At 50.7% G+C, this 12,238-nt stretch overlaps 1 protein-coding gene across 1 annotated transcript in view; it reads right to left on the bottom strand.

Moving 5' to 3' along the window:
• Positions 1-2,203, bottom strand: part of LOC141264830 (uncharacterized) — a 97,988-nt gene extending 95,785 nt beyond the window's left edge. The window contains exon 1 of the mRNA XM_073677184.1: positions 2,103-2,203. Within this exon, the coding sequence (XP_073533285.1) occupies positions 2,103-2,166 (64 nt within the window). The 5' untranslated portion in view covers positions 2,167-2,203. The remainder of the gene's footprint in view (positions 1-2,102) is intronic.
• Positions 2,204-12,238: the final 10,035 nt, after the last annotated feature.

The following is a 12,238-nucleotide window of genomic DNA, read 5'->3' as shown; positions in this document are numbered from 1 at the left end:
TCTCTGTATTCTCCAAGCAATGACAGACTGACACTCCCTCTGCAGTGGGGCCGGCTGTCAGTCAGGGTCAGGGGCGCAGTTATAGCTGCTTCCCTGTATTCTCCAAGCAATGACTGACACTCCCTCTGCAGTGGGGCCGGCAGTCAGTCAGGGTCAGGGGCGCAGTTATAGCTGCTTCCCTGTATTCTCCAAGCAATGACTGACTGACTCTCCCTCTGCAGTGGGGCCGGCTGTCAGTCAGGGTCAGGGGTGCAGTTATAGCTGCTTCCCTGTATTCTCCAAGCAATGACTGACTGACACTCCCTCTGCAGTGGGGCCGGCTGTCAGTCAGGGTCAGGGGCGCAGTTATAGCTGCTTCCCTGTATTCTCCAAGCAATGACTGACTGACACTCCCTCTGCAGTGGGGCCGGCTGTCAGTCAGGGTCAGGGGCGCAGTTATAGTTGCTTCCCTGTATTCTCCAAGCAATGACTGACCCGGTGCCAGTGCCGCCCCCATGACTGAAACCGAATACTGGTGGGGAGAATAAAGTTCATTTTCTCCCGGCAGTTTTCGGTTACGTGCAGGCGCCGGGCAGCATAATGACACTATTAACCAGCTGATTAACCCCAGGCCTTTTTTCTGGTGACAGATTTGTTGAAAGGTGGAAAAAGTTCTGAAGTTATAGTGAAATGTTTCTACATGACAAAAACTTGGAATGTTAACAGGGGTCTGTAGACTCCATGACACCTTCTGTCTGCGGCTTCCAGTTCTTGAGTCACAAGTCAGCCTGCGGTCTTCAGTAATTCTGTTACCTGTCTGAGGTCTCCATGACGCCTCATGTCTGTCTGCGGCTTCCAGTCTTTAAGTCACCAGTCAGCCTGCGGTCTTCAGTAATTCTGTTACCTGTCTGAGGTCTCCATGATGCCTCATGTCTGCCTGCGGCTTCCAGTCTTTAAGTCACCAGTCAGCCTGCAGTCTTCAGTAATTCTGCTACATGTCTGAGGTCTCCATGACGCCTCATGTCTGCCTGCGGCTTCCAGTCTTTAAGTCACCAGTCAGCCTGCGGTTTTCAGTAACTCTGCTACATGTCTGCGGTCTCCTTGATACCTACTGTCTGCTTGCGGCTTCTAGAAACTCTGCTACCTGTCTGTCTGCAGCTTTCAGTACCACTGTTAACTGTCTACAGTCTTCTGGACATCTCATGGGTGTCTGAGGCTTCCAGTCCCTGATTTGCAGGTGTGCGGCTTTTAGTACCTCTGCTAACAGTCTCCTGTCTGCTATCCATGTCCTGTGCACCTCCCCCGTTAGCTGCACCGACGCCTGTGGCCCGTGTGCCCACCTGGATCCACCGCATCTATTGAGCCCCTTTCCAACACATTTCTCCTCTCTCCCCACAGAGAACAGGTGACCGCTTGTCTATAGGGAAGTTGGGAGAGACAGCGTTCCACAGACTGGTGTATAATTGTGTCCTTACTACCATCACTGCTGCAGATGAGCCGATAGATTCTAGCCGACCTGAATTCTAATCAAATATTACAAAAATCAGCATTTGGTCGTTATTTTGCTGCTCTGTAACCGTCCATCAAAAGGTTAAAAATAAGATCACTATGTATAATCCCTTTTCACCTTTCCGGCCCCTCCGCTCCTCACCGTCACCGTCTGGTCCTCTGCGCGTCTTCTTATCGCCGTTGAGGACTGGAACCTCGGCTTCTTCACGCTAAGTCAGAAATTAGGCTTTGGTGAAAGCAGTTTCCAGGCATGACATTGTGACCGTATTCACACTTGACCAGAAACATACCCGGCCTCATCAGGACCAGAAGTCCCGGCCCAAGGATCCAGAGCTCACCGGCGATAAGAAGATGCGCAGAGAACCGGACGGTTACGGTGAGGAGCGGAGGGGCCGGAGAGCTGAGCAGTGGGGTAAATATAAGTTTATTAAGCTGTAGGGTCCGGAGAGACCCCAGAACATAATAAGGGACTTTCAGTTTGCAGACAATAACTTCTCAGTGAATGGAATTTCCCAGGAAATCTGTGGAGTTTGGTAAATTCAGACGTGTCCGGTCCGGTGAATGAGAATGTGGCTCGGCTTTATTTCGTGGTGACTCCTCACCGGGGCGGTTACCTGTAGGATCGTCCTCTCTGCATCGCACATCACTTTCTTCATTCTTCATTATGGCTTTCAGCATTAAGATTCTTCAGATCTTTACCCGGATTTCAGAGCTGTAAAAGAAATAATGGAAAACTTACAGCTGGAAGAAAACATCAGAGAAAGGAAGAAAAGTCACAAAAGGAAAAGTCACAGAATGAAGGAAAAGTCAGATGGAAAGTTCTAGATGAGCAGAGAAGATCAGTAAAGAGGAGCCATCAGCTCTTCTGACACGACGGCTTTCCTACATTTCCCATAATATTATTCTGGAGCGTCGCTCCTTATATCTCTACATTGCTCCGCTCCTCCATTATTCTTACCGATAATGTAGGTGTTCTTCATCATACTTCCTTACTAGTTACTTTCCAATATCTCATACATGAACTCTGAAGCCTTTATTCTGAAGGATTCGAAGGTGGAACTATTACCACAAAACCAGAGAAATCCCCCCTTAGTTGGTGGCCCTGATGGTGTGAAGGGTGGGCTCTCCTTCATACTATAGCCAGGGAAAGATGGACACTCATGAATGAATCTCTATGTAACTATTTCACCTATTTTATGTAACTGCTGAAATTATTCTTTTTATTGGACAATCCGAGAATAAACCTCTACATTTTTTTATAAGAATATCATGACAGTGGGTACGAAAAGTATTCAGACCCCTTTTAATTTTTCACTCTTGGTTTCATTGCAGCCATTTGGTAAATTCTAAAATGTTCATTTTTTTCTCATTAAAGTCCACTCTGCACCCCGTCTTCACTGAAAAATACAGAAATGTAGAAATTCTTGCCAATTTAGAAAAACTGAAATATCACATGGTCATAAGTATTCAGACCCTTTGCTCAGACACTCATATTTAAGTCTCATGCTGTCCATTTCCTTGTGATCCTCCTTGAGATGGTTCTACTCCTTCATTGGAGTCCAGCTGTGTTTAATGAAAGTGATAGGACTTGATTTGGAAAGGCGCACACCTGTCTATATAAGACCTCACAGCTCACAGTGCATGTCAGACCAAATGAGAATCATGAGCTCAAAGGAACTGCCCAAGGAGCTCAGAGACAGAATTGTGGCAAGGCACAGATCTGGCCAAGGTTACCAAAGAATTTCTGCATCACTCAAGGTTCCTAAAGCACAGTGGCCTCCATAATCCTTAAATGGAAGAAGTCTGGGACCACCAGAAGTCTTCCTAGACCTTGCTGTCCTGCTAAACTGAGCAATCGTGGGAGAGGAGCCTTGGTGAGAGAGGTAAAGAAGAACCCCAAGATCACTGCGGCTGAGCTCCAGAGATGCAGTAGGGAGATGGGACAAACTTCCACCAACTATCACTGCAGCCCTCCACCAGTCAGGCCTTTATGGCAGAGTGGCCCGACGGAAGCCTCTCCTCAGTGCAAGACATATGAAAGCCCGCATAGAGTTTGCTCAAAAACACATGAAGGACTCCCAGACTATGAGAAATAAGATTCTCTGGTCTGATGAGACGAAGAGAGAACTTTTTAGTGGTAATTCTAAGCGGTATGTGTGGAGAAAACCAGGCACTACTCATCACCTGCCCAATACAATCCCAACAGTGAAACATGGTGGTGGCAGCATCATGCTATGGGGGTGTTTTTCAGCTGCAGGGACAGGACGACTGGTTGCAATTGAAGGAAACATGAATGTGGCCAAGTACAGAGATATCCTGGATGAAAACCTCTTCCAGAGTGCTCTGGACCTCAGACTTGGCCGAAGGTTCACCTTCCAACAAGACAATGGCCCTAAGCACACAGCTAAAATAACAAAGGAGAGGCTTCAGAACAACTCTGTGACCATTCTTGACTGGCCCAGCCAGAGCCCTGACCGAAACCCAAATGAGCATCTCTGGAGAGACCTGAAAATGGCCGTCCACCAACGTTCACCATCCAATCTGCCGGAACTGGAGAGGATCTGCAAGGAAGAATGGCCGGGGATCCCCAAATCCAGGGGTGAAAAACTTGTTGCATCATTCCCAAGAAGACTCATGGCTGTACTAGCTCAAAAGGGGGCTTCTACTCAATACTGAGCAAAGGGGCTGAAGACTTATGACCATGTGATATTTCAGTTTTTCTTTTTTAATAAATTTGCAAAAATTTCTACATTTCTGTTTTTTTTCAGTCCAGATGGGGACAGAGTGGACTTTACTGAGAAAAACAAGGAACTTTATAGAATTTACCAAATGGCTGCAATGAAACAAAGAGTGAAAAATGTAAAGGGATCTGAATACTTTCCGTACCCACTGTATTCTTGGAACAATCGTATCTGGTAAACAGTCCTATATATATATACACACTGCTCAAAAACATAAAGGGACCCCTGAAATCCCCCCTCCTAGATGTGAATGAATGAAATCTTCTCATTGAATACTTTGTTCTGTAGAAGCTAAATGTGCTGACAACAAAATCACCCAAAAATCATCAATGGAAATCACATTTATTAACCAATGGAGGCCTGGATGTGGAGTCACCCCCAAAATTACAGTGGAAAAACTCACTACAGGCTGATCCAACTGTGATGTAATGTCCTTAAAACAAGTCACAATGAGGCTGAGTATTGTGTGTGGCCTCCACGTGCCTGTATGACCTCCCTACAACGCCTGGGCATGCTCCTGATGAGGCTGAGTATTGTGTGTGGCCAAAACGTGCCTGTATGACCTCCCTACAATGCCTGGGCATGCTCCTGATGAGGCTCAGTATTGTGTGTGGCCTCCACGTGCCTGTGCGACCCCCCTACAACGCCTGGGCATGCTCCTGATGAGGCTGAGTATTGTGTGTGGCCTCCACGTGTCTGTATGACCTCCCTACAACGCCTGGGCATGCTCCTGATGAGGCTGAGCATTGTGTGTGGCCTCCACGTGCCTGTATGACCTCCCTACAATGCCTGGGCATGCTCCTGATGAGGCTGAGCATTGTGTGTGGCCTCCACGTGCCTGTATGACCTCCCTACAACGCCTGGGCACGCTCCTGATTAGGCTGAGTATTGTGTTTGGCCTCCACGTGTCTGTATGACCTCCCTACAACGCCTGGGCATGCTCCTGATGAGGCTGAGTATTGTGTGTGGCCTCCACGTGCCTGTATGACCTCCCTACAACGCCTGGGCATGCTCCTGATGAGGCTGAGTATTGTGTGTGGCCTCCACGTGCCTGTATGACCTCCCTACAACGCCTGGGCATGCTCCTGATGAGGCTCAGTATTGTGTGTGGCCTCCACGTGCCTGTATGACCTCCCTACAGCGCCTGGGCATGCTCCTGATGAGGCTGAGTATTGTGTGTGGCCTCCACGTGCCTGTATGACCTCCCTACAGCGCCTGGGCATGCTCCTGATGAGGCTGAGTATTGTGTGTGGCCTCCACGTGCCTGTATGACCTCCCTACAACGGCTGGGCATGCTCCTGATGAGGCTGAGTATTGTGTGTGGCCTCCACGTGCCTGTATGACCTCCCTACAATGCCTGGGCATGCTCCTGATGAGTCTCAGTATTGTGTGTGGCCTCCACGTGCCTGTATGACCTCCCTACAACGCCTGGGCATGCTCCTGATGAGGCTGAGTATTGTGTGTGGCCTCCACGTGCCTGTATGGCCTCCCTACAATGCCTGGGCATGCTCCTGATGAGGCTGAGTATTGTGTGTGGCCTCCACGTGCCTGTATGACCTCCCTACAACGCCTGGGCATGCTCCTGATGAGGCTGAGTATTGTGTGTGGCCTCCACGTGCCTGTATGACCTCCCTACAACGCCTGGGCATGCTCCTGATGAAGCTGAGTATTGTGTGTGGCCTCCACGTGCCTGTATGACCTCCCTACAACGCCTGGGCATGCTCCTGATGAGGCTGAGTATTGTGTGTGGCCTCCACATGCCTGTATGACCTCCCTACAACGCCTGGGCATGCTCCTGATGAGGCTGAGTATTGTGTGTGGCCTCCACGTGCCTGTATGACCTCCCTACAACGCCTGGGCATGCTCCTGATGAAGCTGAGTATTGTGTGTGGCCTCCACGTGCCTGTATGACCTCCCTACAACGCCTGGGCATGCTCCTGATGAAGCTGAGTATTGTGTGTGGCCTCCACGTGCCTGTATGACCTCCCTACAACGCCTGGGCATGCTCCTGATGAGGCTGAGTATTGTGTGTGGCCTCCACGTGCCTGTATGACCTCCCTACAACGCCTGGGCATGCTCCTGATGAGGCTGAGTATTGTGTGTGGCCTCCACGTGCCTGTATGACCTCCCTACAAAGCCTGGGCATGCTCCTGATGAAGCTGAGTATTGTGTGTGGCCTCCACGTGCCTGTGTGACCTCCCTACAACGCCTGGGCATGCTCCTGATGAGGCTGAGTATTGTGTGTGGCCTCCACGTGCTTGTATGACCTCCCTACAACGCCTGGGCATGCTCCTGATGAGGCTGAGTATTGTGTGTGGCCTCCACGTGCCTGTATGACCTCCCTACAACACCTGGACATGCTCCTGATGAGGCTGAGTATTGTGTGTGGCCTCCACGTGCCTGTATGACCTCTCTACAACGCCTGGGCATGCTCCTGATGAGGCTGAGTATTGTGTGTGGCCTCCACGTGTCTGTATGACCTCCCTACAATGCCTGGGCATGCTCCTGATGAGGCTGAGTATTGTGTGTGGCCTCCACGTGCCTGTATGACCTCCCTACAATGCCTGGGTATGCTCCTGATGAGGCTGAGTATTGTGTGTGGCCTCCACGTGCCTGTGCGACCCCCCTACAACGCCTGGGCATGCTCCTGATGAGGCTGAGTATTGTGTGTGGCCTCCACGTGTCTGTATGACCTCCCTACAACGCCTGGGCATGCTCCTGATGAGGCTGAGTATTGTGTGTGGCCTCCACGTGCCTGTATGACCTCCCTACAACGCCTGGGCATGCTCCTGATGAGGCTGAGCATTGTGTGTGGCCTCCACGTGCCTGTATGACCTCCCTACAATGCCTGGGCACGCTCCTGATTAGGCTGAGTATTGTGTGTGGCCTCCACGTGTCTGTATGACCTCCCTACAACGCCTGGGCATGCTCCTGATGAGGCTGAGTATTGTGTGTGGCCTCCACGTGCCTGTATGACCTCCCTACAACGCCTGGGCATGCTCCTGATGAGGCTGAGTATTGTGTGTGGCCTCCACGTGCCTGTATGACCTCCCTACAACGCCTGGGCATGCTCCTGATGAGGCTCAGTATTGTGTGTGGCCTCCACGTGCCTGTATGACCTCCCTACAGCGCCTGGGCATGCTCCTGATGAGGCTGAGTATTGTGTGTGGCCTCCACGTGCCTGTATGACCTCCCTACAGCGCCTGGGCATGCTCCTGATGAGGCTGAGTATTGTGTGTGGCCTCCACGTGCCTGTATGACCTCCCTACAACGGCTGGGCATGCTCCTGATGAGGCTGAGTATTGTGTGTGGCCTCCACGTGCCTGTATGACCTCCCTACAATGCCTGGGCATGCTCCTGATGAGTCTCAGTATTGTGTGTGGCCTCCACGTGCCTGTATGACCTCCCTACAACGCCTGGGCATGCTCCTGATGAGGCTGAGTATTGTGTGTGGCCTCCACGTGCCTGTATGGCCTCCCTACAATGCCTGGGCATGCTCCTGATGAGGCTGAGTATTGTGTGTGGCCTCCACGTGCCTGTATGACCTCCCTACAACGCCTGGGCATGCTCCTGATGAGGCTGAGTATTGTGTGTGGCCTCCACGTGCCTGTATGACCTCCCTACAACGCCTGGGCATGCTCCTGATGAAGCTGAGTATTGTGTGTGGCCTCCACGTGCCTGTATGACCTCCCTACAACGCCTGGGCATGCTCCTGATGAGGCTGAGTATTGTGTGTGGCCTCCACATGCCTGTATGACCTCCCTACAACGCCTGGGCATGCTCCTGATGAGGCTGAGTATTGTGTGTGGCCTCCACGTGCCTGTATGACCTCCCTACAACGCCTGGGCATGCTCCTGATGAAGCTGAGTATTGTGTGTGGCCTCCACGTGCCTGTATGACCTCCCTACAACGCCTGGGCATGCTCCTGATGAAGCTGAGTATTGTGTGTGGCCTCCACGTGCCTGTATGACCTCCCTACAACGCCTGGGCATGCTCCTGATGAGGCTGAGTATTGTGTGTGGCCTCCACGTGCCTGTATGACCTCCCTACAACGCCTGGGCATGCTCCTGATGAGGCTGAGTATTGTGTGTGGCCTCCACGTGCCTGTATGACCTCCCTACAAAGCCTGGGCATGCTCCTGATGAAGCTGAGTATTGTGTGTGGCCTCCACGTGCCTGTGTGACCTCCCTACAACGCCTGGGCATGCTCCTGATGAGGCTGAGTATTGTGTGTGGCCTCCACGTGCTTGTATGACCTCCCTACAACGCCTGGGCATGCTCCTGATGAGGCTGAGTATTGTGTGTGGCCTCCACGTGCCTGTATGACCTCCCTACAACACCTGGACATGCTCCTGATGAGGCTGAGTATTGTGTGTGGCCTCCACGTGCCTGTATGACCTCTCTACAACGCCTGGGCATGCTCCTGATGAGGCTGAGTATTGTGTGTGGCCTCCACGTGTCTGTATGACCTCCCTACAATGCCTGGGCATGCTCCTGATGAGGCTGAGTATTGTGTGTGGCCTCCACGTGCCTGTATGACCTCCCTACAATGCCTGGGCATGCTCCTGATGAGGCTGAGTATTGTGTGTGGCCTCCACGTGCCTGTATGACCTCCCTACAACGCCTGGGCATGCTCCTGATGAAGCTGAGTATTGTGTGTGGCCTCCACGTGCCTGTATGACCTCCCTACAACGCCTGGGCATGCTCCTGATGAGGCTGAGTATTGTGTGTGGCCTCCACGTGCCTGTATGACCTCCCTACAATGCCTGGGCATGCTCCTGATGAGGCTGAGTATTGTGTGTGGCCTCCACGTGCCTGTATGACCTCCCTACAATGCCTGGGCATGCTCCTGATGAGGCTGAGTATTGTGTGTGGCCTCCACGTGCCTGTATGACCTCCCTACAACGCCTGGGCATGCTCCTGATGAGGCTGAGTATTGTGTGTGGCCTCCACGTGCCTGTATAACCTCCCTACAACGCCTGGGCATGCTCCTGATGAGGCTGAGTATTGTGTGTGGCCTCCATGTGCCTGTATGACCTCCCTACAACGCCTGGGCATGCTCCTGATGAGGCTGAGTATTGTGTGTGGCCTCCACGTGCCTGTATGACCCCCCTACAACCCCTGGGCATGCTTCTGATGAGGCTCAGTATTGTGTGTGGCCTCCACGTGCCTGTATGACCTCCCTACAACGCCTGGGCATGCTCCTGATGAGGTTGCGGATGGTCTCCTGTGGGATCTCCTCCCAGACCCTGACTAAAGCATCCGCCAACTCCTGGACAGTCTGTGGTGCAACGTGACATTGGTGGATGGAGCGAGACATGATGTTCCAGATGTGCTCAATCGGATTCAGGTCTGGGGAACGGGCGGGCCAGTCCATAGCTTCAATGCCTTCATCTTGCAGGAACTGCTGACACACTCCAGCCACATGAGGTCTGGCATTGTCCTGCATTAGGAGGAACCCAGGGCCAACCGCACCAGCATATGGCCTCACAAGGGGTCTGAGGATCTCATCTCGGTACCTAATGGCAGTCAGGCTACCACTGGCGAGCACATGGAGGGCTGTGCGGCCCTCCAAAGAAATGCCACCCCACACCATTACTGACCCACTGCCAAACCGGTCATGCTGATGGATGTTGCAGGCAGCAGATCGCTCTCCACGGCGTCTCCAGACTCTGTCACGTCTGTCACATGTGCTCAGTGTGAACCTGCTTTCATCTGTGAAGAGCACAGGGCGCCAGCGGCCACTTTGCCAATCCTGGTGTTCTGTGGCAAATGCAAAGCGTCCTGCACAGTGTTGGGCTGTGAGCACAACCCCCATCTGTGGACGTCGGGCCCTCATACCACCCTCATGGAGTCGGTTCCTAACAGTTTGTGCAGACACATGCACATTTGTGGCCTGCTGGAGGTCATTTTGCAGGGCTCTGGCAGTGCTCCTCCTGTTCCTCCTTGCACAAAGGCAGAGGTAGCGGTCCTGCTGCTGGGTTTTTGCCCTCCTACGGTCCCCTTCACGTCTCCTGGTGTACTGGCCTGTCTCCTGGTAGCGCCTCCAGCCTCCGGACACTACTATGACAGACACAACAAACCTTCTTGCCACAGCTCGCATTGATATGCCATCCTGGATGAGCTGCACTACCTGAGCAACTTCTGTGGGTTGTAGAGTCTGTCTCATGCTACCACGAGTGTGAAAGCACAACCAACATTCAAAAGTGACCAAAACATCAGCCAGAAAGCATTGGTACTGAGATGTGGTCTGTGGTCCCCACCTGCAGAACCACTCCTTTATTGAGGGTGTCTTGATAATTGCCAATAATTTCCATCTATTGTCTATTCCATTTGCACAGCAGCAGGTGACATTGATTGTCAATCAGTGTTTGATTTCACAGAAGTTTCATTTACTTGGAGTTATATTCTGGTGATTAAGTCTTCCCTGTATTTTTTGAGCAGTGTATATAAATATATGAAATTAGTAAGTGATACCAAGAAGCTGAGAAGAAAGCGGAGGGCACCACCTAAACCGATATACTATGATGCTCGACCCGTCACATACCGAAACCCATGATCCACATATATAGACATAAAAAGCAGTATGCATAGACGGGGATCACCAAACCAGATCAATTCAGAATACATTTGTATTAAACACTGAACTCGACAAACAGAGTTAAAAACATTTAAAAAGCAGAATGCTGAAACCACATAACCAGCCGCAACATAGATTTGTATTGGCCGAGCCTCCGAAAATGTCACCACCAGAAGAAAAGTGCAAAATGGCTTAAACATTAAAAGAGATAGAACATGGTCCATTTTATCCAAGTCAAAGTGTAACAGTGCAAGACAGAATCCTACTCACCATTGATCCCATTAGTATCTATGCTCCGTCCACTGGAAAATGACCTGTGCTAATGTCCGTCAGAGGAGGACATCAGAAAACTAATGATTGCAATCATTTCCCCATATAAATAACAGGGTAAGCCATAGGTGACCGTGAGCAAATACACACCAGAGGCATAAAAGACCCCCCAACCTTTTATGTAAAACTACACGGGGGGAACCTGTTAATGGTCTCAAGGCAGCTGGGACCACAGACACCAAGAAAACCATTGGTAACACATTACACCTTAAAGGTTTAAAACCCTGCAGTGCCCGCAAGGTCCCCCTGTCAAGAAGACACATGTGCAGGCCCGTCTGAAGTTTGCCAATGAACACCTGGATGATTCTGTGAGTTATTGGGAGAAGGTGCTGTGCTCAGATGAGACAAAAATTGAGCTCTCTGGCTTTAACTCAACTCGCCGTGTTTGGAAGAAGAAGAAGGATGAGTACAACCCTAAGAACATCGTCCCAACCGTGAAGCATGGTAGGGGAAACATTAAACTTTGGGGGTGCTTTTCTGCAAAGGGGACAAGATGACTGCACCATACTGAAGGGAAGATGGATGGGGTCATGTTTTGCGAGATTTTGGCCAACAACCTCCTTCCCTCAGTAAGAGCATTGAAGATGGGTCATGGCTGGGTCTTCCAGCAAGACAAGGACCGAAAACATACAGCCAAGGCAACAAAGGAATGGCTCAAAAAGAAGCACAGTAAGGTCATGGAGTGGCCTAGCCGGTCTGCAGACCTTAATACCATCAAAAAATTATGGAGGGAGTTGAAGCTCCGAGTTGCCAAGTGACAGACTCAAAATCGTAATGATTTAGAGATGATCTACAAAGAGGAGTGGACCAAAACTCCTCCTGACATGTGCGCAACCCTCATCATTAACTACAAACAACGTCTGACTGCTGTGCTTGCCAACAAGGGTTTTGCCACCAAGTATTAAGTGTTGTTTGCCAGAGGGAACAAATACTTATTTCTCACTGCAAAATGCAAAAAAAATGTATCTGATTTATACAATGTTAAAATTAACCTACCCTTAAAATTATAGACTGTTCATGTCTTTGTCAGTGGGCAAATTTACAAAAACAGCAAGAGATCAAATACTTATTTCCTTCACTGTAATTACTTCCCTGACGAA

This window comes from Phyllobates terribilis, unplaced genomic scaffold, assembly GCF_046119375.1.
Source record: "Phyllobates terribilis strain yellow unplaced genomic scaffold, ASM4611937v1 Scaffold_4__5_contigs__length_816908805, whole genome shotgun sequence".
Lineage (NCBI taxonomy): Eukaryota > Metazoa > Chordata > Amphibia > Anura > Dendrobatidae > Phyllobates > Phyllobates terribilis.
Note: the sequence above shows the minus strand (reverse complement) of the source record. Positions and strands in the feature narration are given on the sequence as shown.